General features: G+C 51.6%; 4 protein-coding genes across 4 annotated transcripts; 3 read left to right on the forward strand and 1 right to left on the reverse strand.

Moving 5' to 3' along the window:
• Positions 1 to 1,686: 1,686 nt before the first annotated feature.
• Positions 1,687 to 5,124, forward strand: NCLIV_061480 (conserved hypothetical protein; the record flags this gene model as incomplete). The annotated part of the gene is made up of 1 exon (XM_003885700.1): positions 1,687 to 5,124. The coding sequence occupies one exon, from the start codon at positions 1,687 to 1,689 to the stop codon at positions 5,122 to 5,124; it is 3,438 nt and encodes a 1,145-aa protein (XP_003885749.1).
• Positions 5,125 to 8,695: 3,571 nt separating this feature from the next.
• NCLIV_061490 (conserved hypothetical protein) lies at positions 8,696 to 12,978 on the forward strand (the record flags this gene model as incomplete). The annotated part of the gene is made up of 4 exons (XM_003885701.1): positions 8,696 to 8,752; positions 9,459 to 10,101; positions 10,424 to 10,683; positions 11,101 to 12,978. The coding sequence occupies 4 exons, from the start codon at positions 8,696 to 8,698 to the stop codon at positions 12,976 to 12,978; spliced, it is 2,838 nt and encodes a 945-aa protein (XP_003885750.1).
• A 1,162-nt stretch (positions 12,979 to 14,140) lies between these two features.
• Positions 14,141 to 17,120, reverse strand: NCLIV_061500 (hypothetical protein; the record flags this gene model as incomplete). Its single annotated transcript, XM_003885702.1, has 5 exons — positions 14,141 to 14,233; positions 14,748 to 14,891; positions 15,198 to 15,305; positions 15,991 to 16,194; positions 16,863 to 17,120. 5 exons carry the CDS (start codon positions 17,118 to 17,120, stop codon positions 14,141 to 14,143), a joined length of 807 nt encoding a protein of 268 aa, XP_003885751.1.
• Positions 17,121 to 20,053: 2,933 nt separating this feature from the next.
• NCLIV_061510 (TBC1 domain family, member 10C, related) lies at positions 20,054 to 23,117 on the forward strand (the record flags this gene model as incomplete). Its single annotated transcript, XM_003885703.1, has 7 exons — positions 20,054 to 20,407; positions 21,124 to 21,295; positions 21,478 to 21,632; positions 21,857 to 21,905; positions 22,014 to 22,200; positions 22,415 to 22,595; positions 22,911 to 23,117. 7 exons carry the CDS (start codon positions 20,054 to 20,056, stop codon positions 23,115 to 23,117), a joined length of 1,305 nt encoding a protein of 434 aa, XP_003885752.1.
• Positions 23,118 to 24,122: the final 1,005 nt, after the last annotated feature.

The raw sequence follows: 24,122 nt of genomic DNA on the forward strand, positions 1-24,122 counted from the left end.
AGTGGTTGCCGTAGCGCTTGTTTTCTCGGCGCGTCTGGGCTTAGAACGAGTTTCAGACTGTAACGAGAGAAAGCCCGTGCCCGAGGGCGTTTCGTTCTGCGACTGCCCCGCCTGTCTGTGAGCTGGCGGAGAGGTTGGATTCGGGTGAGATTCCTCGAGGATTCGGTGAGGAGCAAGGTCCTCTGTCCCTCCGTGCCCTTGCGGGAAGCACGGAGAGCTTGTCACGCAAGAAGCTGTCTCTTTTTCATTTGTTTTTGAAACGTTTCTGGGCACGCCGACAGTTGACTGAGGCTCTGAGTGTAGACTTCCGAGGCTGAATGCCTGGCCACTTGCATTTTCTCTGAACTGACGACCTGCCAATAAGACAGCTTCCGTGTTGTTTGTATGCCCTCTCTCTGAGGCGCTAACAACCGATACAAGAACCGCCGTCCAAGCAAAGAGTCTCAGGATGGCCATTTTGAAACGTGCACGGGAATGTTGAGTGAGAAAGCAAATTGAGAAATCACCGGATTCTGTCGCTATGAGCTGAGTGAGATAAACGTCACGCATCGAATCAGTAAAAGCGTCCGCTGGGTTTCTTTGACAGCTGTTGCTTGAGAAGGCAACTGCGAATTGACAAACGAAACCTTGAGTATTTTTTTACCTCGAACCGTCTGGTACATGAAGAGCATCTGGACGCTCCCCTTGTGGAATGTCTGACTCTACCATGGGCCACGAATTGCCGTCATGTCAAGTGAGACGCTGACCGGAAGCGAGGAAGTGCCTGTGGAACGTCAACTTCTAACTGTTACAAACCAGATTGAGAATTCAGTGTTTTCCCGAACGTATACTACCAGTTGAAATCGACCGTTTCTTCCCTTACAAAACAGTGTGGTACACGGGAGAGGATTCCGTACGGCACCGGTCTCAAAAAAGTGCAGAAATCTATCATAGGGCTTCGAGCCTTTCCAACTGCACAGAAACCGATCGTCCACAGAAAGGAACTCGTAGCGTGGCATCCGTAGGTCGATCACCATGAAGGAGATGGAGAAGAAAATGGGAGGCTACCGTCACCATGTGGGTATCACGGCACCTCCGTTTCGGATTCCTTTGACTTTGAAGTAATATACCCCCATAAAGCAAATATGCTAAGTCCGTGTATATCTCTAGTTAGATGGGGGCAATCCTGTGATACGGCAACCTCAGATGATACACTTGCATCTCTAGTCACCACCAAACAAACGATGAGGACCTCTGTGTCTGTGTTGTTCACTGGATTCCACCAGAAACTACCCGCACACTATCTTTTGATGGTTCCGAGTATGGTGGATCAAGAGCCGCGTCATGGTTATTGGCATAACATCCCTGCTTAAGGAGGAGCACGAAAAGTGAAAAAAGAGCATGCACTGCGTCGTTCCTTTGAGGATGGGCGTCAAAAGGCACGGTGAGGGGCCCCATACTGTAAGAACTTGTTTTCTTGTGTACCGGATAAATCGAGAGACCTTGATTTCCTGACGCTCAGATAGAATGAACAGTGACACCTCGAGTGTACCCACTATGTCCAACGGCAGGTACAATTTTCTTACGTGCAGGGATCTCAGGGCTTGATACTTTCGCGAGCTTCAAAGACAACAGTCACGGGCAAATCACAAGTCCTGCACGGAACGTCGGGATATCAGGAACCGCCGCTGTTGAAGCAATGTTGCCATGGATAGTAGAAAACAAATGTATGAAGTTTCCCGGATCTCTGGTTTTTCACTTCGTATACACATTTCGATTATCAACGTGATTCGTGTCGCCGGCGCTGCCAGTCTGCTCTTCGTCGCCTACTTTAGTCACACTGTTTCCATGCCACGGACGTCCCACAAACCACGCAAGCTGGTCAGAAAAGTGGAAGCAGAAAGCGTTTTCAGTAGGCGCTCAGGAGTCGGGAGTCACCTGGCGTTCCGTCACAGCAGTGGTTGTAGAGGACATCGGAGTCTTTCTGAAGGGTCACGCGCTCGCGCGCACTTTGGAGAGCAGTGTCTGTACCTATCCACCATGGAAAGCCGTTTTCGGTTCCAGCAGCCTAGATCCCCGTCACCCCCAAATAACGAAGCAGCAGACGACAGCGACAAATGGCACTGCACTGACAAAGCGACAGTGAGCCGTCCTGTCATGATAGAGCTCATTGATCCTCCAAGTTCGGTTGGACAAACGCAGAAGTCCGGGTCTTCATTCATCCAGAGGGTTAGACCAAACGAGTCAGACGCTGGGGTGGAGAGGTGTTTCTCCAGTTATCAGGAATCTGCAGAGTCGGAAATCCCGTCAACAACCTCACAACGCCGGAGTCGACCAGTCAGCCCTCTATCGGGGCCTTTCCGAAAACGGGGATTAGATAAGATGAAATCCTGCAAGAGGGATGTTCCACGTGCAGAGGAATGGAGCACTGATTTGCCTTGCGATGCCGATACTTCGGGCAACCTTTCGTTTTGGTCGCGGCCACCGTCCTCGTATGGAGACAGCTGTCCAGATTGGAGTGACCGCGGAGCAATAGCGGAAAACAGTGACTCGAGAGATGTGTGTAGCCTCCCATGTTCTGTTCTATCGGCACACTGGCACCTCCGACAATCGCTAAAGGAAAGCAGCGAGGAACGGGATGGAGAGGAAACAATTCCAGAGTCGACGACGCGCAGAGGTAGTGCGTCGCCAGCTGAGGCGACCACAACTAGCTCAGTGCCTCCTCTGCCACCCTCTGCTTGGGAGGAAGATGAGCCGCAAAAAACCGCAGATCCGCGCCTGGAAGAGAGAGCTCCTTCACGCGGAAGGAAATCCTCGACGACGAAGAGATGTTCCGCGTCACGAAGCTCTGCGAGCGCCAGTGAGGGGGTTTCGGCGGTGCCACACTGCACGTCGCCCACATGCTCAAAGAAACTCCCAGAGTGTTTAGCGAAAAAAGTACCAGAATTACGAGGGGAAAACGTAATTACGCGCGACCACGAGAGTTTGTCTTCTCGCCAGAACTTTGAAGGGAAACCGTCTACTTTTTCTGGTGCACCCAACCAGCCCTCCCTTACTCGGTTCGAAGACGATTCACAACTCTTCTCGGACGAGCTGCAACGGTCCCTTGCACACGTTTGCCGGACAGCTGAACTCACTTTCTTCAACACTACGGCCAGCATGCAACGAAGAATGGCCGAACAATTCCGTTTTGAACAGCAGCAACATGAACGGATGCTGAGAGAGAGCAGAGCAGAAGTTGAGGCTGCCCGAGCTGAGCTTGTTGGAATGCGGTCGGCGAAGGAGGCAACAGAAGACCAGCTATTGCGCGTTTTCGCCTACGTTCGCCGACGTCTTTTGCGTCAGCAGGTACGCGAGAGACGGGAGGCCGCATTCAAAGCGTGGCGTACTTTCGCGGAGCGTGAAAAGGCAAGACGCCGTTTGACCGGGTTGGTCGAAGCTCAGCGAGTGCATCGGATGCTGCAGCGTGCTTTTCATCCCTGGAGACATCAGAGTTTCCGGGCAAGTGTAGAGCGAATGAAGCAACGAGCGACGCAGGCAGCTCAGGAGGCAGCTGAGCACCAGATAGCCGCCCTGCAATCCGAAAGGAGAAAGGAGACACAGATGCTCATCGAGACTCGCCAGAAGCTCCGACTGGAGGCTTTTCAGCGACAACAGCTGCAAAAGACGTTACAGATTCTCTTCCTTCAAGGCGCCACAGCCGTGTGCGCGCCCATGAATGGAGACTCAAAAAGTATCGCCGGTATCCAGCTTTCCGAAAACACACCGTATCTTGGCGATGTTCATCCCAGTGCTCACAACCAGAATTACCGGATTTGTGAAGGGTCAACTGCGGATGCCCCCGGTGTTTCTTCTGCCAGGATTCCGTTGTCGCTCGGTGAAATGAAGAGTTCTTTTCTCTCACCTGCAGACATTTCCACGGCTGCGCGTGCAGCTGACCCGTTTCCTGGTATCGGACTCGCAGATTTTCCGGGACGATATCTGCCGGCAAACGGTCCAGCCCTCGCTGGTGCTGTTGGATCAAACCCGCCACTGTCACACCAGCATCAGCCGGGAAGGGACGAGTGCGTTAGGGGGCATTCTAGCACACCGATCGGCACGCCTTCATCCCCGATTGCCAACATGCGGGCGCCGTACTCCACCGCTGTACACCCAATCGGCGCGCACCGTTCTATTCCCACTATGGAGACAGCACAGCAGAGACAGAGTTGTATCGGCCCTCTGACGGCGCGCGAAATCCAGCCTTCCGGAGACTGTAACCTGGCAGTTGTCGGTCGGACTGTCCGGTCGACCCCTCGTTTGGATGCTCACCTGCCTAACTTACCAGCGTGTCACCTGTCCTCAGAGCACATACCAGACTCCGAAGAGGGAAAAACACAAATAGGTCTTGGACATCAGCTACCATTTTTGACATCCCCTCCTTTCACGTCCCAAGGCGTAAAGACACAACTTCAGCAGGTCATTACACACAATCGAGGGCAAACGCTTCGAGCTGCGGCCTTCGGCTCTGATGAAGTTAAACAAGTGGACAATCAAGCTCCTCGACCTGCCCCAGGCTCAGAAAATCAGCCTCGACGTGTGACGCCCCCGACTCAGTATTGGGTTCCCGACAATGCAGTACGACGCATGGGAGTCTCGGCAATGTCTCGTGATGCTGGCACGTGCGAACAAGGCACGAGGTCTGACAGATTGGGGATAAACAATCCTATAAACGCTTCTCCGTTGGAACCGCAGATGACCGGTACACCACCGTTGAGAGAATCTTCGGGAAGGTTTTCATGGGTCATTCAAGATCGGACTCACAGATACAAAGGCAGAGAGGGAGAATGCGTTGGCTTATCAACACGAACGCGCTCTGCGTTCATGCCGGCCAATATAAACAAGAACAGGGCACCCCGAACAGGCAGGATCTCCCCCTCTGTGGCAGAAAACCTCACCTCCGCACCGCCTGTCGCTTCCTACTTCAGTGAATCTTCTGATTTTGTCATGCCATTTCAGGCAACTTTCGGTTCTAGAGCAGCGAGTTTGGGAAACAGGAAGATACAGAAGTCAACCGTCATTGCTGGCAAGGAATGCCGTGTGAAGTCGAGCTTGTGGAGCAAAAAACAGACAAACTGGACACGCAGTATCACTGCAGGTAGTTGAGGTAACTCACAGAGCAAACCCGAGTGCGCTAAAGGTGGATCGCACGCGGGAGCCTAGTTACAACCAACATGAGAACCGATTCCAAGTGTTTCTACTTACTAGGATATCTTTTTCTGTTTTTGCGGAGAGATTTCCTTTCTCATTGCTAACAGCAGCATCTCCGGGTCTAAAGAACTGTGAAATACACTGGTGAACCCAAAACCTGTTGGTAAAAACACCCGTCTTCTAAGCTAAATGAAGAACGTGGAATGGCGCGAGTGTTTTATAAACGAGAAAGGTGTTTCATTTTCCTGAGACGCTTCAAAGATCGTCGATTCTACATTTTTTCATTGTGTCGTCTTCTTGCCTTGCGCGACTCTGTCACCTTGACAAATTTGCTGCGGCGATGTTCCGGCCGTCCAGTTAAAACTCCATTTAGCAAGGTTCAGATTGGCACAACCGGCGGTTCGTATCGTTCTATTCATAAATTTAGCTTTCTTTCAAATCTGTACGTGTTTAGCCACTTTTAAAAGTGCCTCTGTTTGGGCCAGCACCTGCAGAGACTGTAGCCCTCCAGTTGCCCGCCTTCGGCACCGCCATACGCCAGAGCATTCACATGCAACCTTGACGCAGGGAAGTTGTTCAGTACCGTTCAACCTTAGGAGACATGTCGTCGTTCGTGAGTTTGTAGCACGCACGCTTGGACTGCTATAGGGGACTTGGGGACGGGAGAAATCCACTGCTCCTAGCTGGACCGTGTGCTGCTGATAAAATGGCGCCCTCCGTCGCTGACTATTTTCGTTGGCCGTCGAATCAGTGAATGAACAAAAGCATCGCAGCATAGGAATACGGCTAGCTAACAGTGACAACAAATTCACTAAGACTCAGTGGATCCTACCGCCAACCTAACTTTAAATTACGTTTGTCGTCGACTACGGGTACGGTGTCATGGTTATCAAGCAGTTCATCTAGCCACCAGGAACCTGAGGTGTGTTCTTTGGAATTTTCTGAGAGGATCTGGCAGCGAACAAGGTACGGGGCTGCTCCTGTCTTTAGCAGGCTTGCTTCTCTCAGTCCACGGGACAGAGAAACCGCAGAAAGCTAGCCGTGTTGAGTTATCGTGTAGTCGTGGAGCCAGCATGAACATCCGTTTCACGAACCGCCCATGGAGACATCAACCGGTGACATACATAGTGTTTTGGAGACTGATCGTGACTGCTTGCCGTCAACCGCCTGTGGCGCGTGTAGAGATGTTTTGTGTAAGCAGTGCCAAAGTCGTTGCGGAAATCGAATACGGCGTTCAGTTAACAGATTGCTGTGAATCTACGTGGTAAATCGTTTGAGGCAAGGTTTTTAGCATTTCAAACTAATTTATAGTTTCGGGCACTCGTGAACCAGAACACTGCAGTCTCAAGGAAGCAAACACAACCTCGCTATCACACAAGCCAATGTTTGTCGGCACAGATGTCATACCAGCCTCATCTCATACCACCGACCACACTTTTCGGAAGGTGGTTCTCACATCAGTGCTGTAGACAGGATATCATTCAAGCAGCAGAACGGCCACTGATATTTGTAACCTGGCTAGACCACGCTACGTGTTCGGCGGAATCCGACAATTGCTCAACCGAGTTGGAGGCTGGCACTCTCATTGCATACGATAATGCAGATTAAGCTCAGAAGGGTGGTCAGAAGTGTGAAAGAAGCGACGATGACGCCAACGCCACCCGCATATCCGATATTCCCGAATAGGGCCATAATGAAGTTCCATGCGAAGAAATGAGCAAAATTCACTGTTATGAAATCGAAGTGGAACATTCGTAGATGGCAAAGGACGGAAACTGCACCCATGACGAAGGGAGTCCAGATATCTACGAATACATTCGGAACGAAAGAAAACAATGCCATTCGCCAGGAGGCTTTATTGACGTCTGCAAGGAAATCTGAGTTTGAGACTGTAATAGATGGCCGTGCTGATGATAGCTGGAAGCACCACAATAGAACGGTTAGGATACCGCACACGAAACCAAGCCATCGTGTGACAAGGGCTAGAACGTTACCGCCGGGTGCTGCCATTGTTCTTTCGAATGCGCCGTGGCTACGTTTTGGTCAGGCCACGTTCCTTTCAGAAACGTCTCAATTAATGAAGACGGAAGGACAGGTGCCACATACAACTGTTAAGCAATTGGATCGCTGGACTACTAGAGGAGTTCCATACGATGAAGTAGATAAAATTTGCGAGAAGAAAAGAGCCATCAGTCCGTGAAGTTGTCGCTGAAATCAAGGAATCTGAGGCCGACAGTGAAACAGATCTAGACCGTAACAGGGAGGGGCCGAGAAGGGGGAGGTGAGCAGGCGCAAGGCACCCGGTTTCTCAGAACGCTGCTGTCTTTCTATGTCGAAATATGGGGGCGTAATGTGGGGCCACAACGGCAAACTGAAGATCTGTTCCTCGTAAGTTGCTGCATGAGGTAGCTGCTTCTAAAGGAAAGGCGACGTCAATATCGGAAGTTCTTTTGAGGCACAAAGTCCCTTAATGAAAAGAAAACAGACAGCGCTGTCGGGTTAATGACGCGCCTCGACCACGAAGCAAAAAGAGGAAGAGGAACTGACGCCGTTGGTTTGAAATTTGCTCATTTAGTGCACCGTCCGCTTTTACGCTCACCAGCTCCGAAAGGATCGTCGGCTGAATAACTGCTTTGTCAGCACGCAGAAAGCAATACGTTTGTGGGTTGTAGCAAGCGCAATAGACTCGTTAAGCATCATATGTTCACGTAATTACCATACCTGGGCTTTCCGGTGAAACAGATCTCAAGGACGCATTGTCAACCTAGTGACGCACAAGCATCCCTTAAAAAGCAAACGCCAAGCAAATTTTTGAAGACAGGCTCTTTCACTTACACCCTGTAAGAGAAACAGAGATAACGGATAACAGCATAACTTAACCGAGAGCCATCTTCAGAGAATGGCGCTCGTCTTCAGGAAGCAGGGCGGCTTTTCTCGTGAGACATCTCTCACGGAAAAACTACGGCTACCATGTGATTCGATATTCTCCGTTAGCTGATGAATAATGGAATGTTCCCCTGTATTCAATTGTGGCTGTGCAAAAGTATATTCGCAGTTTTGGAGCGGTGGAAGGGACGGGGTCAGCGTGTTAACTCGAAATACTGTTTTTCCTGTAATTCTGAGCTGCTTTTCTTCTCCGCAAGGAGATCGCAATTGCTTCTCTTTTTCCCGGTCCTGTTCATGGCCGACCTAGGCCAAGCTGTCCGAATCCACCCACAGGCATGTTGGGCAGACCTTCAACGAAACTGTACGGGAGGTTCACTTCACGTCTATGACCAGAGCAGAACACTGTTCTCCTCAAGTTTGCAGGCCCACATCGGAGAAAGGTCTTGATTTGTTTTGGTCTAAACGCGGCGAGTGAAAGATGTCTGGTTCACCTCGGAGAAACAGGCTCTCCGGCGCCGACCCTGGGGTTTTCTCCAAGCAGGGGACAGTATCCGACGTTGTGAGGACGAATGACGGGGGGAAGTTCGCCCCAGGCATATCCCCTTTGAGATCTTTTCGGGCACTTGACAGAGGCTCAAGGATGCTGCAAGTTCATGCGCCAGTTCTGGCATCTGCCCGTTACGAGAAAGATGGAAGAGTGAGTTTTCATAATCCCAACGCAAGCCGACCCTCCCTGTATCTTTGGGGAGTACGCTGGCTCGCGCAACAGATCGAAAGAAAGACTGTAGAATTTAGATATCACCAACACCCTTCGGGGCAGGAATCGGCCAGCTACTAAAACAGAGGAATATGGCTACGTGAGCTATTCCTTGAATTACACACACAAGAATATGTAGCAGAACGTCGTCTTAGTGTACGTGCGTGCTGAAAATGCTGCGAGGAAGATGTCCTGCAGCAGTTGAGCCTGAAGTCTGTATCGAGAGATGCCCTGGATTGACCACGCCGGGACGTTTGTGTTTCCCTCCAGCTCCCGCCACTCAGCTTCCGGTCACCCCCGCCGAGACTTGAGTACCGGAGAGGCGATTCGGACAGTGGATCTGAAACACTCAGCTTGCCGCCTCTGAACTCCCCAACTTCTTCCTCTGCGTCGCGCAGACCCCCTCCAACAGGTGTACTTACAGCACACCGAGGGTCCTGTGAGACAGCAGAACGTCTGCGCCGACTGGGAATCGATCCAGACACAGCTCGTCGGCTTCAGACATTCTCAGTAAGGGTTTTTCCCCCAGAGTTGAGAATTGGTCAGCCCTCGAAAGCAGCCAGACTTGAACAACAGCGCCGTGCGTAGTGACAACGTAGTGATAACCTTTTTGGCTTTCGCATATTTTTGGTGTTGTATCACTCAGCCTGAGCAGGTCGAAGCAGACCCCGGCGGGGGCCATGTCCACGGGGTCCTATGGCCAGAAGGGACATCGGAAGGCGGTCCGAAGAAAGAGTCGACGTTGCAAGAGCTCCAAGACGAGATCGAACGATGCAGGATAGCGAACGAGGAGATGAAGCGAGCTGTGAATGACGAGCGGGAAAGGTACGTCACCACGATTCGGGACCTCAAGCTCCTGTGCCTCGTTCAGGACGATGCTGAGGTTGCACGGGCGCAGTCCCGCCTCCGTCAGTACCACGGTCTGCGCCACTCGCTGGCAGAGAACTCGCTTCCCGGGTCGGCATCGACCGAATCAGATCGATTCGTCCTCGACCAAATCGCCACATTGAACGCTGAGCTTGACCTGGCACTTGCAGAGAAGCAAGCGCAGAAACAAAAGCGGTCCTTGAATGGTCTTCGCGGCCAGCCGTCCTTGGAGGATGACCGCTGTCGGGCAGCATCGCTCCAGAGAGCTGGCGGACAAGGTGTTTTTCCGGAAAGGCGGTGTTGTGCTGGGCTGCGTCAAGAGCTGCTTCTTTCCGTCACTGCACTGCAACAGGAGAACCAGCGACTCTATGAGGAGAACGTCCAAATACGCCGCACGCTCGCCGCTCACGGGAAGGCTAGTGGTAAGAGGCTGCGCCGACTGTATGTCGTGCCTGACTCCCGGCACTTTTGCTGTTCGCTTTGCCTTCGCCTCTCCGTTTTTACACCTGCCATTCTGCTTCCATCTCCCCGGTCTCTCCGTCGAAGTCCATCGCCAAAGGATGCTGAAAGGCCCCCACGAGAGGTGTAGTAAAAACCCGTGCTGTGCCCGTGGGCTGCTTGATGCTTTCCCAGGCACTGGCCAAAACCCAGCAGGGGCTCGTGTCGGAGAACCGTCGCCAGCTGTTCGGCCTCCGTTGGTTCCTAGGGCCCCAGAAAGAGTGCCATCTGTTCCCAAATTGTCAGACGGATATCCACTGAAATCCCGTAGACCTCCTCGAGGCCGCGCATGCATGAGCAAGTGGAGCAAACTGTTGAGAGGCAGAGATGGTGGCGACTGGATGCTCAGTGAGACGAAAGTTCGACGGTTTCTCGAGCACGAAACCTCTGCCCGTTCTTCGTCATTCAGTCAAGCAGACCTCGCGAAAAGTATCTTGGCCGTCTACCGGAATACAGAGGAGAAGCTGAAATACTATCGGAGTCGAAACAGGGTTCTTCAAGCAAGGGTATGAGACGGACGATCCAGAGTTCGCCTGCAAGTCTCCACTGTGTGCATCGTCATCCTTCCGTCCATCTCTCAGCAAACCTATCTGCCTGTCCGATCAGATTCCGATCTACATGCGTAGAGCTGTACCAATCGAGAATGCTGCCCATGCACGTTCCTTTATTTGAATTGATTTCGACTCTCCGCCGGCTCTCTCCTTGCAGTTATATTCACGGGCATACCTATCGCTAACTATGCTGCGGCTGTATCGCCTCTCTGCATGGTTCCCCCCTGGTTCAACGGGTGCTAGAACCTTTTTCAAGAGGGCGCAGAAAGTCGGGGGACCACCATTCCGCACCGGTGTCGACTTTTTTCCAATGATTCGAATACGTCCTGCCTGATGCGAAAACGGTGTTCCTGTTGTGTGTGACTGTTGCAGCTCGCCAAGCAGCGCAGTCGCGGGTCGGACGCTCGCAGAAGGCAAGACGGCAAGGAGGCAGATGTCGGAGATGAGGCGTTCAGCTTGGAATGGAAAGTGGGGACGCTGGAAGCGGAGATTAGCCGTCTCAAGCATGTGCTAGAGCTGAGCACAGGGACATGTCTCTCTTTGGCAACGATTCACAAGTTTTTTCTTGAGCAGAAGACGATTCTACAGAAACAGCTGGAGGGAGAACAAGAAGACATCGAGGCACTAGAGGACGAGTGCAGTACAATGAAGGAAATGAGGCTGATGTGTTTCGCAGAAGAGGATGAGACTGCCGACGCAGCAGCAGAAAACCTGAGCTGTCTCGTGGGGGAGGCGGGAGAGGCTAGCCACCGGACAAGACGCGCTACGGGATTACCCAGCAATGCTGACGCGGTCGAAGAGGCTTTCCTCGCTGCCTATGAGGGAGTCATGAATGCTGTCGAAGCCCTGAAGACTCGGCATGCACAGACAACTGCAAGACTGGCTCAGATACAGACGGGCCTCATCAGTGTCGAGCAGGATCTGAAACTTCGGGACAAAGAGCAGCGTTCTCAAATCGAGAAGCACATGCAAGATCTGAACGACGCAGCTGCGGAGTACGACGGCGTAGGAGCGGGGTGGAACAGCCTCAAGCCGTGTTACGTAAGGCAAACGGTTGGTCCGGGATCGGCCGATCGCGAGGCTCAGACTGACAACTCAGGTATTGCTTCACGAAGGCACTTGTATACTGGCGACTTCGCTGTGAGCGATAGCACCTCAGCGCCTGTAACCGTGTCAATCATCAACGAAGAAGACATTGTGGTCAAACTCATGCTCGATGACATGGAGTTCCCCCCCTGTCTGTACACCGCGATTGCGGCAATAAAGTTTCCAGAAGGAAGTCGGACAGGAGAAAGCACTTCAGGAGCCGAAAAAGCGGGCCAGGCAGCAAGTCGGTCGAAGGGAGAGGCCACTCATCAGTCTGAGAACGCGCGCAGAGAGACGCGGCGAAATGTGATGAAACGGAGACGCCTGGCTGACGAAACAGACGGGAAACTCATTGCGAACATGCTCGAAGTCGAATACGCGCGTGGAACGCCCTGCCTCATCCTGAAGGACCAACAGGAGCCTGCTGCGACGTCGCAAGACTCTCGGCCCCTGACGTCCTACGTGGAAGATTGCTTATACAACGACAAGCTTTCCTTTTGCCATGCCCTTCTCGTCTACGGCACTCCACTCCTCCTGCTCATGATCCAGTGTGCAAAACGCCGGTATGGAATGCTGTTCTTCCACCTGTGCATGTACAACAGTTTGTCTGGGTGGGTCAAATATGTCTCTCTGCCGTCCAAAGAAATCTGTCGTCGCTTTGGACACTCAGGAGACAGACAGCTGTTGGAGGCCTTGGGAGGCCTAAAGCGGGGTGGAAAAGTTTCTGAGGCCGCGACGGTTAACCAGATTATCCGACTCTTCAAAGGGTGCTTTGCGTCTGACGCCAAGACCGCCGCCACAAGCCCATCTGCCTCTCCCACGTCCAGGCCGTTCGAACCGGAAGTGATTCTTCTCTGCGGCTCTCTGACGCTTGGAGAAAAGTCGGAAATCCTCAAAGAGCAACAAATTCATGCGGCCAAGCTAAGGCAGACTAACCGAAAATCAAAGCACCTTGAGGCGCAGCGCTCCCCACTCACTCTGGACGCCAGCCGCTCGGGGGCGTCGATGCAAGACGCCTCTGCAGCCCGATCAGCGAGTGTGATAGGTCTCAGCAATTCCCTTTCGGGAGAGGAAAAACCCGACGAAGCTTCTGTCTTCCTGCAGCTCAAAATATGCATCGACTGGGACTGCTACCTAGACGTCTCATGCGAGTTCGAACAGTGACCGCCTTGCGTATCGGGAATAAGAACGCTAATCGAGAGACGGAAAGCTCCTCTCATCGTAGAGATGTTGCGCGCGCCTAGGCTCTCTAAATATATATATATATATATATATATATATATATTTGTAGTTATGAGCGTGTGTAAGGCTGTCCTAATGTATTGGACAGGCACTTACGCATCCGTATACACACCTATATATATACATATCTATACATACACTACAAAAATGCATGGGCACGTTCGTGAAAAAAACATGTGAGGGTGTCTGGCTGATCGTCTATCAGACGCGATACCGCTTGCGCCAAAAAGTCAGAGATGGTCCTGCAGTGCAACCCGCAATCTTTCAAAGGGACCCAAGTCCTGCCCCGCACAGGTTCCGCGGCTTTGAGTCCTGTTTCCCAACTTTTTGAACGACTCTCATACGGGAATCGCAATGGAAACGCCGCACACCACGATAGAGACGCACGCGTCTTTAAACATCGAGCAAGAGCGTCAGCCACACCCGAACCACTTCAGAGCGCATATTGACAACCTGGTGCACGCCTGTCGGTAGAAATTCCCAAAGTTCTTCCCGGAATATGCCCGTCAGAAGAGAAAGCAGAAATGACACATGGCACAGGCATTATCCTGCACTGCTCGCGCCCCCAGACGCAGTTGACGGCGAGAAGAAAATGCTACGCCGCCGGCAGGGTAAACTCAGCACTACTCTGCCGAAACTGTTTTGGTTCACGCTTTTTTCGAGAACTATATATGTACACATCCACGCAAAGATATTTGTCGGTCTATGCCCCGGTCTGAGTAAAGCGCACGGCGTCCGTCGGTGCAGAACGCAGTGAAAAACGACTGGCTAGTTGGTGGTGTGTGTTAGATGAATCTAGAAGCAACGTCGCAGTTATCTCGCTTTCTGCCCCAGGCGGTTCGACGTTGCACACAACCCTAGCAAGCTTCAACAATATCAAGATGGAGATACAGGCTAGAGACAGATAGGGCGGGTCACACACTGTTAATTGTGACTCTCAAAAATTCGCACCTGCCTCCAGGGGAGATTCCAAGAACCCACACCGCAACATGCTAACATTTCCGGTTCGAGGCACTAGACACGAATACTCGTCCCTTGCTACGATAAGACATCCATTTCAGCCGCCAGATAAAGGACTCTTTTCTCAGGCAGTCGTAACCAGCCGCAGTGCATCTTGCAGCGCCGTCGTGTAATGATTGACAGCTTGGACGATGTCGTCGTCTGCTCCTTCTCGAGCCTGCGTGACACATACGGAGGCAGGTACTCCACATATCTGCGCGACGCACATGATACTCTCCGTTTCCTAAAGAAAAAACATCATCTGCTAACTCACGAAAGAACACCCCCCCACCCCCCTCGCCGGACGGGGCGAACCATGCTCAGCGAGTGGCGGTCTGGTGCTCCAGCATTTGTCCGGTAGGCTCTAGCTAAGAATCGATTCCCATCTCCCAGTGCTTTCCTCCTTTTCTTCTGACTCGGCTCTCTAATGTTTGTCTGCGAGAAAAGATTTAACAAGCTCGGTTTTGCTGGCATGCACTCGACCCCACCCACCAGATCAGCTCTGGTGGAGCTGGACAAACTCGTGCAGGAGGTACAAGCTGCATTTAACACTCGAACGAAAGACATCGTGAACTGGATTGTGGGTGTATTCACCTGTCTCCCCCCGTCTTGTGCTCTTCCCTTCCCCTTTTGGTTGTGCACAAACTCAAAGTGTCGGCGCCTAAACAGGTATCTCAGCGTTCAACGCGTACCTGGGACTCGAGAACGAGGCCATTTTTGAGAGCTGCGATTTCCTCCAGGACAAAGGTCTGGAATTTCTCTTCGTTTCGCTCGCGAATTCTCTTCGCCTCTTCCATCTCCTCGTGCGCCTGCTCGTATTTCTGCTGGCGAGTGTTCTGAACACAGAAACAGGGCAACCGCAGCGTAGGATCAAACATAGCAAGCCTTGAACCGCCACAAAAAAAAAGATGGGCAAATGACAACCGACAGGGCATCAATTCTTCACTTTGATATGCAATGAGTCCCTCAAGAAAGGGGAAACAAAGCAGGCACAACAAATCAACAGGCCCTCACCCCGAGGACGCGGAAATTAGATAAACATTTCGAAATCAACTGAACAGTTACGCGCCACTCCGAAGGTCCAGAAAAAAACGACCCAAGCGTTCACTCCCTTTCCCATCCCGCTGTTCTGCCGCGCTCACTTTCTCCGCTTCGAACTTGCCCTCTGTTCGATACTCGAGCTCTCCTAGTCTCTTGGCGAGCTGGACTTCGCGTTCTTGTCTCATCTGGCTCTCTGACTCCAGTGCTGCCTGCGAAATCAAAGAGAAACCCGCGGAAGAGCGTCGTGTTTACGGCGGTCTTCCAAAAAGGTCAGGTGCCTTGAACCCCAGGGAAGGTTCTCCAAACACACTGCGGCAGCGCGTTCGCCGGCAGCTTCAACATTTTCGCGCCAAAACCCGGTTGCGCAACGCACATCGCGTCCTGTTCTGGAACTGAGATGCCGAATCTTCGTTTGTTCCGACAGGATGACCATTCCCATCCGCGGTCCAGACTGGACTCGATGGCCTCCATGCGCTCTTAACATGAAGCTGCCGCGTTCCAGAACAACGACCGAAAACGGTTTTCTGAGCACATGTCCAACTCCATTCGGTGTAAATAGATACTGGATATGGACACGTGAGGTCGCGTGCCTACAACTCTATACATCTCCAATCTTGGATTATGATCTGAGATTTCCCTTCGTTGCGCGAAAAAAACAGGGAAAACCAGTTTCCACACGTGAATCACTGCTACAGGCCTCCTCTTGAGGGAACAGGAAAGCGAAATGGTGTGGCGTCTGGGCTGTATACATTGACTAAAACGCCGAGATGTGTATCCAGGTCTCTGGGTGACTCGTCCTTTGCACCGCTCTTGTCGATTCTTCTGACCTCATACATCTTTTCCTCTCGAGCGCGAAAAGGAAATTCGTGCCGTGTATCCGGGTGCCTAACGTACCTTGATGGTCGACATGTCTTTGGAGATCATAGCGTTCTTCTCTTCCCACTCCTTCGCCTGTTTATCCTTCTCGATTGCAGATTCGCGCTCCACGACGGTCAGTCTGTCGTTCAATGCATCCAGGGCGCTCTGTAGCTGGTCAAACTTCTCCACGAAGATAGACGACAGCTTGTCTTGGACGCCAAGAAGCTGGCTTTCAAACATCTAAAACAGACGAGACCGAGAAATGGACACAACTCTAAAGTAATGTGAGATTCAATTGTAGACAAGCAGCAGAACAGACGACGCCTGTAGGTTGCCTCAAGGAGCGCTCTGCCCGAGAAGGGATGAATGAAGCAAAATACTGGTTACGCACTCTGCACGCGACGTCTGGTATACATGTACGCGCATGTTCCTGTATATGTGCATACAGTCAGCTACAGATCTCCACGTTTGTATGCATCTCTATATGAAGATAGATATCTGAATACATATGTGAATATGGTTGCCTCTGCCGGCGATATCCGAATAGGGCCAGAAGACACAGCCATCCATTAGGCAAGAGAGAGAAATTGAAGTGACGAGACCCGAGAAGGAAACTCGCATTAGCACTTGGTGCAGGAGGAAAGGAAAAGCTGCAGTGTGGTCGAGGAACACACGCGCCATCACAAGGAGGGGAGACACGCACGAGAATGCTGCCAGAGTCTCTCTCCGGCAGTCACCAGCCTGTTTTGTTTCGAAAGTGGACATGAAGAGAGAAGGAAGACAAGGAGAGACAAGAGGAAGTGGAAGAGCGGCCAGACACAGGCGACAACGAGAAGCCGAGGAAGAGATCGAGGCAAAAGCAATAAAGCTTTTCTATGGAGAGACTTATATTTCGTCTTCTGACTCACCGCCTGGAGAGCTTTGTTTGCCTCGACGCGTCGTTTGATTTCGGCGTTGAGCGTTTTCTCCAGTTTCGTGATGGCTTCCTTGATTGCGATAACTCGACTTTCTTCACTCTCCCTTCTCTGTTTTGCCTCTGTTTCCATCTGTTTTTCAAAGCCATGAATCCTTTCGCTGAGCACCGCGAGCTTAGACCGCGTCGATTGGCTGCCGCCGAAGCTGCCATCGCCCATGCCCAACTGGCTTTGAGTGAACTGGTGATCCATGGTGCTCTCGAGAACGGGAAACGCGCCTCTTTGAGAAGTCGGCCAACCAGAAGAAGACGCCGAGGCAAAGAACGTTGGTATATATTTGTAAATGTGCGTTCATACACACTCCCGCTGTACCCAGTTTAACGATAAAGACAGTTGAAGACGTGTACATGAGCATGTAGACAGCGTCCCTCAAGGAAAAAAAGTGGTGGGACGCAGAAGGAACGTGGAAACAAGGTCAAAAATGTGGCCGATTTCCTCCGAGGAAAGCCAGGCGTGGTGTCTCGCAATGTAATTCCTTAAGCTTGAAACCACAAAATAAATCCCTACTTTGCATCTAGCTCCTTGCAGTAAAAACGATTGTGCGATATCTCGGTAAATATGTGTACATCCAAAAGAAGACAAGACTCGGACCTGCTACTGAGGACTCTCCTAGCCTTCCCGGACTGGCTATTCCTCCACGTGGTTCGGAACCAGAGCTGGCTGGACTTTTCGAATGAGCCGAGAAGACACCGGAAGAATTGTCACCAGGGAAGTTGAGGCAAATGTCGAAAATCCCCCCCGTAATTTCTTTTGTTTAACTGCCGTAGAGTCTTTGTGTTGCCACCGTGGTGAGACCCGTGGCCCTAGTAAAGCGCAAGGTTTTCACCCTTGCCTCTCGTGGGCAACCGTCCGCTCTTGTGGAAGAAAACGGCCACGAAGGGGATAAGCTTCAAAATGAATCGAGACGCCAATGAATTAAATCTCGTTTGCACTGTACAATGCCTCCCAGTTTCACGGTAGTCCCTTTGGAGGCGCGGAGAAAATCCACTGTACGCCAAGATGTGTCTTGCAGTCTTTAGACGTTACTACGCCGAATTTGGTCGAAATGAAACGGAGGGAAAAGATGAGCAGAAGCGGTCCAAGACTAAAAAAAGAGAGCAGAGAAGGACAGTCACGGAACAGGTACGCTTTCGACAAGGTCACAAGACCGAAAACAAGACAGGCGGCGTGAGCGGACGATCCGGAGTAGCGCCAGTGGGTTGGCTACCTTGAAAATGCAATATCTTCGTTAACGGTAGTATGCGATAAAAAGACGAAAAAAGCAATAGAAGCAAATCGGTTGTATGGTTTCAGCCGGTCCGGAACAGCGCAGGAGAGTCGGCCGCTGTCTTGATGAGACGCGGCACGGAGAGAAAGCCACTCTCCGACTCTGGAGACATTCAGCTGAACTGACTCTAGACGAATACCTGAAGACACTTGGCCGTCTAGAAAAACTTCTCGTTTTGCTGAGGAAACGGATGCGAAGCTTTGTTTGAGGAAAGGAAAGCCTAGCAAGCGCACGCGCCGCTATTTTCACCGTTTCGGGCCTTCTCCGTCTGTCATGGCAAACCATCCCCTCAGGGCGGGATTTCGCTTTTTCTCCTAGTCCGCTGGTTTTTCGCGCTGCATGCCGTCTGCAGAGGAGAAAAGCTCCCAGCGGCCACGGCAGCGCAAGACAGAGAGGCGGGCACGGGTTTCCATTGAGGGGGCGGGGCACAAAAATCGCGCGAAACTTGCCGAAATATCCACGCACTCCTCCTTTCTCCACGAGGACCGGGAACGTAGAACTAGACACATGACACATAGACTCAGAAGGCTCTCGCTTTCGAGCCGACTGCTTGGAGACAAGAAAAATCGTTTCCGCCCGCTTCACCGTGTTTGTGCTGGCGATCGGCGCAGCCGGTAAGCAAGCGATTCATTCGTTACTGTCGTCAGCGGTCAATGAATGAAAAAGGCCGCACGGCATGTGGTCCTTACCGCTTCGTACCTCTGCAAGCTTCTTCTTACGGCCTTTCCCTTCCTCGGTCTTCTTTGCTAGAGGGAAATTCAGCCCTATTATCTGTTCACAGCTAGAGGAAAATGGGTTTTGCTATCTACTCTCTGCCTGAAAGGTGTGCTGTGTCGAGGTCTTCCAGCTCGATCCGTCTGGACGGGCTGGATTGGGCAGAACAGAAGAAAAGAAAAGAGCAAAGGGAACGGTGAAAATGATCTTCCCTGTGCGTCTGTTTCTTTTCTCCTGGCTGAGATACACATTCCCATCCCGATCGGACTAGACAAAGTCTTCACGGTTAAATGCAGCGTTTCTCGATACTGCTACCCCATCTTTGTCCTGGTCTGGTTCTTCCTGCAGTACGGTCTTTTTGCACGACGGTTCCTAACGTCGTCCCTTTCTCCTCATTTTCTTCACTTTCTCTCCCGTTCAAAAACCTCTCCGAAACACCGGCTTTCCTCCCCTCTGTTCTTGGCATTTCTTTCTCGTCCCGTAGAAAACGAGGGAAGAAATCGGGCGATCCATTCAGAAGACTGCCCGAATCTTACACGCCCATTTCTCTTTCGGAAGGGGAATCAACGTTCTGAAGGCACCAGATTTGGTCTCGGTTTTTCTTTCTTCGGCTCGTCCGTCTGCGAATTCGCGGTCCGGCGGTTTCCGGGTGGTCTGTTCTTTTGCGGGTCGGCTGGTTTTTCACTGTTTCGTACAGAATATAACATTCGTAGCCCTTGTATGCAAAGGCTGCCTCTTCAATTTCACAGTTTCCTGCGTTCTATCAGTGCACTCTCCCTGGAGTCCCTCTATTTTCGTCCCCGAAACATTCCTCTTTTTGAGGGAATCGTTTGACGTGAAAAATCCACTTCCCCGTCACAGTTGTACGGGGAAGCTGCCTCAGCATACCAGACGGGATACGATGTGGGCGCCTCAGACGGCTTCTCTGTTTCTGACTTTGTAAGAAAAAAGAAAGGAGCTGGTTTTTTCGCGTGGTTACCGTCACGCAGCCTCTTCTCTCAGTTGTTGTGCACATTCCAACAGCGGGTCCTTGCCGGGCCGTGCGTCTCCATGATACGCAATCGACCACGAGGTGGACACGCTGCTTGCATGCAGGAGGTTGGAAAGTGACGCCAAGTCACGGACTTTGTTGCACCCTCTCGAAATGGCAGCCGAGGGACACAGAGACAGCTGCTTCCCGCTGGATGCGTGTGGCCAATGCCAGTGGCAATCAGTCGGTTCACCCCGTTCGGATGTCTCAGGACACGCAGCCCCCGACTCTCTGGCCGCATCCAGCAAAGCAAAATGGAGTCGACGGCATCATCACTGTGGAGAAAAACCCGACCACTGTTCCAGAGATGACGACGATGAGTCGGGTGAACAACTGGACATGCTTTCCTACCTGTTTCCAACGCTACGCCCACAAGCGTTCTTTCCTCCGGATCTGCACTCGCTATGTGGTTACGCGCATGGCCCGTTTGAACGGAAGAAAGCGCAAAAGACTGGAGGAGCTGTCCCAGTGTCTGAGGAACAAACGCGTCAGCGACCAGGTGCGTGCACTGCCACTCCCACAGCCAGATTCAAGTTTATCCACTTCCCCAGTCTTGTGCGAGAAGTGGAAACTCCGTGCTGATGCTCTGCCGTGTTGAACCGGGGGCAAAAAGTTAGCCTACAAGTGCCCTCCTGGTCCTTGCCATGTGGCCGCGTGACCCACGTCATCTCTAGGTCGGCATATGGCATGCGTGGGTTTTTTTGGCGTTTCCCACCACGCTCCAAATTTCTCTTGTTCCTGCACCTTTTCCGTGCCTAACGAACTGTGACTACATGGGCTCCATGGAAAAGGCGTAGTGCAGTAGCACTGCGTCGGGCTAGGGCGAAAGGCTTCAGAGATACTCGCAACCGTTCCTGAGTCGATGTAGAACTTTCGTGCTTTGACAGCAGTCAGAAACGAACTGTCGCCAAAGGCAAATACGGGACGGGGCTCTCCCTTCGAGGGCTCTCTTCAGGATGGATTTCGTAGAACTGGTGGGCACTAACAGGATTGAGGGGGATGTTTGCCCAGCTTGAGTTTTCGATTTGGGAGAGACAGGCCTGCAGAATGATGCGCAGCATCGTTTTTTCCTTAGGTCACTGACCAGCTCATGCGATCTGTGCCCCGTTTCAGATGGGGAGGATGGCCAGTCCTCCGGAGTGGCAACGCCGTTCTGCTCGGACAGGAAGGTGCTCTCCGCGTATATGAGTCAGCTGCGCCAAGTGGAGCAGTGGCGGTTCTTGTGTGTCGACGGGGAAGAAATTCAGGAGAAGAAAAAACACGTACTGAAGCAGAAAGTCAGGGCAGGCGTACCTGACTATCTGCGAGGCGTCGTGTGGCAACTGCTCGCAGGAGTGCAGAAGATGAAACAAGAAGGTAAGAACCAAAGCAAGAAGCGATATCTGGTGACCGTCATAGATACTCTTAGGCAATCGGATAGCGGTTCGTCACTGAAGCACTGTTACCGTTTCAATGGACACAATGTGCATCCCGTGGGAAAAGACGTTTCGGCTTGTCGCTGTCACCTTTCTTTCGAGTTTTTGAGTGCGTTTCTTCAGCGGGTTACGAGCCAGATATGTACTTCAAGCTGGTGACCTCCAAAATCTGGAATGAGGACAGCCCGACAAATCTGGGCCCCATAATTGCGAGGGATATAAACAGGACGTTTCCCAAGCATGTTCTGTTCAGGGACATGCACCAGAAGGGACAACAAGTGAGGCAGATATGATCGCTATCAGATTCTCCATCCCGGAGCGTCTTGCGCCTGTCAGCAAGTTGGTGTTTCATTCTGTATCTCTGCCAGCGTCACGCTGAGTTTCTGGGAGATCGGAGACCGTACCTAATGCAGCCATGCCGCAGCTATGTGCGCTCAGAGGATTGGCGCCACGTTTCCTATACATGCCCCATGCGCGGCTTTTATGCTTACTTCCCCTGTAGGCACTGTTCAATGTGTTGAAGGCTTATGCCATCTTCAACCCTGACGTAGGTAAGCTCACCCTCGGAGTGTTCGCCATTACGCAGGATAGAGAAAAACTGTGGGCCAAGCGGAGTATTGCATGTTTTCTGAGGTGAAATGGTCGGATCGTGCGTGCAGGTTACTGCCAGGGAATGGGATTCTTGAGCGGCATCCTTCTGATGTATATGAATGAGGAGGACGCTTTCTACATGCTCGTATGCTTACTTCACAAGTACAACATGCAAGGCTTATTTACACCTGGCCTACCGACACTTGAAAAGTACTTCTTTCAGTTTCAAAGGCTGTTTCAAAAACACATGCCCCGGTGAGCAACAAATTGGCTAAGGAAGTTCCTTCACAGCAACGCTTCGCGCACGGAGTCTTGTCTTAGGACAGTCCGAACGTGGACACGGATTGCGTGCGTTCAATCAGATTATTCAGTCACGAACCCGCCGACCATGTAACAGGAGACCAGACACACTTTCGCATTGTCCACGTGTCATGAGACCTGCTGACTCTTTTTCGCTTCATGCGTACAGACTCAGCGTTCACTTCCGCAATGAAGGAGTCGAGTCAAGCATGTATCTCAGCAGCTGGATGATGACTCTTTTCTCGTATAATTTTTCCTTCGATTGCGTCGTCAAAATTTGGGACGTTTTCCTCAAAGATGGAGAGAAAATGCTATTTCGCACGGCTTTGGCAATTCTGAAAATCAAGCAGGTAAACACATTTGCTTCCCTGAAGACAGCACATGTTGTCTTATTTTCATATCGATGATGCGGAGCTGATTCAGTTTTAAAGCACTCATCAACAGAAGTGTATGCACTCATCAACAGAAGTGTATTTTTTGTAAGTGAGCGATGCCTGTAATTCTCAATATCACACTACGTATTCGACGAACAACGCATTATGGAAGGCATCAAGCCGCACACCAACTCGTAGTATGCCCCCAGATACCAGTACACGACGAGCTTTTCAACCTAAAACCTGTGCACTGACTTTTGTCCGTCATGTTTTGGGTGGTCTTGTTCGCAGGAGGATCTGTTCGCCGCTTCTTTCGAAGCAATTCTGGAAGCACTTAAGTCGACACCGAGTCAACTCGACGCGGAGGTGTTACTAGAGACTGCCTTGAACATGAAAGTCCATAATTCCATGTTGAGGGAGCTTGAGGAAGAATATTTCGAGCAAAAGCAGAATCAGGCGCTCAACCAATCCGGGCATCTGGCTGATCTGGATGACTGAGGCTGGAGCCGCACTTGTGTTTTTTCTTTCGGAGATATTTCGTCTCGTTAACACAGCTATCGCACCACGCAGACGCCGTTGTGTGGCAGCCCCCAAAGGTGCGTCGTCTTCTCAAGAGGTAGTACCTTGAGCACACATTCGAGGAGCTGACATGGTAGGTGCCCACGCGTGCTGGTTCCTATGGTGGCATGTGCGCTCCGTCGGGGACAATCACGCCAGCTACGCCTAGCTACGACGCAAACTGTATAATGAAGACAGCCCGTCCGCTGAAATTAAAAGCGATGCATTGACACGTGTAGCATACTAGATGACTCAAAATCTGCCACAGAAGAGACGCATCAGTGGTACATCACTCCAGGAGCGGTTCTCTTCAATCTTGCCGCTATTTGGCGCGGTTCATTCTCGGCCCCGAGCGTACAGACTGGGAAAACGACAGCTTACTGCCGTCCTTGAAATATAGTTGTCCTGGAGCCTCATGACAGAATGGCAACGGCAGGCACAGCGTCACCTACAGGCACTACGAAGCCGGAGAGAGGTACCTGCTCCAATTTGAAAAGGCAATTAATGTGTCATGGAGGGCCAACACTGCCTTGAACCTTGGCCCAACCCACTACCTAAACAACCACTCAACCTTATGTTGTCTTGTATCTCTTCAAAGGTCGTAGATGCGGCAGTAAATATGGTCGAATGCGATGTAACATAACCGCAACACGAGACGATGAGATTCAACATTCAACAAACATCTGTATACTATCACCCGTAGTCGACCCCGTGCAACGGGTTCAGTCGTGCTCTGTTTGGCATTTTTCACGTCCGTTCAAACTGTTGATTGCCCTCGGATTTTTACGGTATCGCTAGATCCCCGAAAAAATAGAAAAGAGAAAATATGTTGTGCGGATGTAGAACACAGCCCCGAGAGTCTACCACGTGGAGTTGCCCGTCTGTGCAGCGGTGTGTCCTTCCGGATGGACCACAGCGGGGGGGTTTATGCAACAGAAAGCATAT

Source organism: Neospora caninum, chromosome XII, assembly GCF_000208865.1.
Source record: "Neospora caninum Liverpool complete genome, chromosome XII".
Lineage (NCBI taxonomy): Eukaryota > Apicomplexa > Conoidasida > Eucoccidiorida > Sarcocystidae > Neospora > Neospora caninum.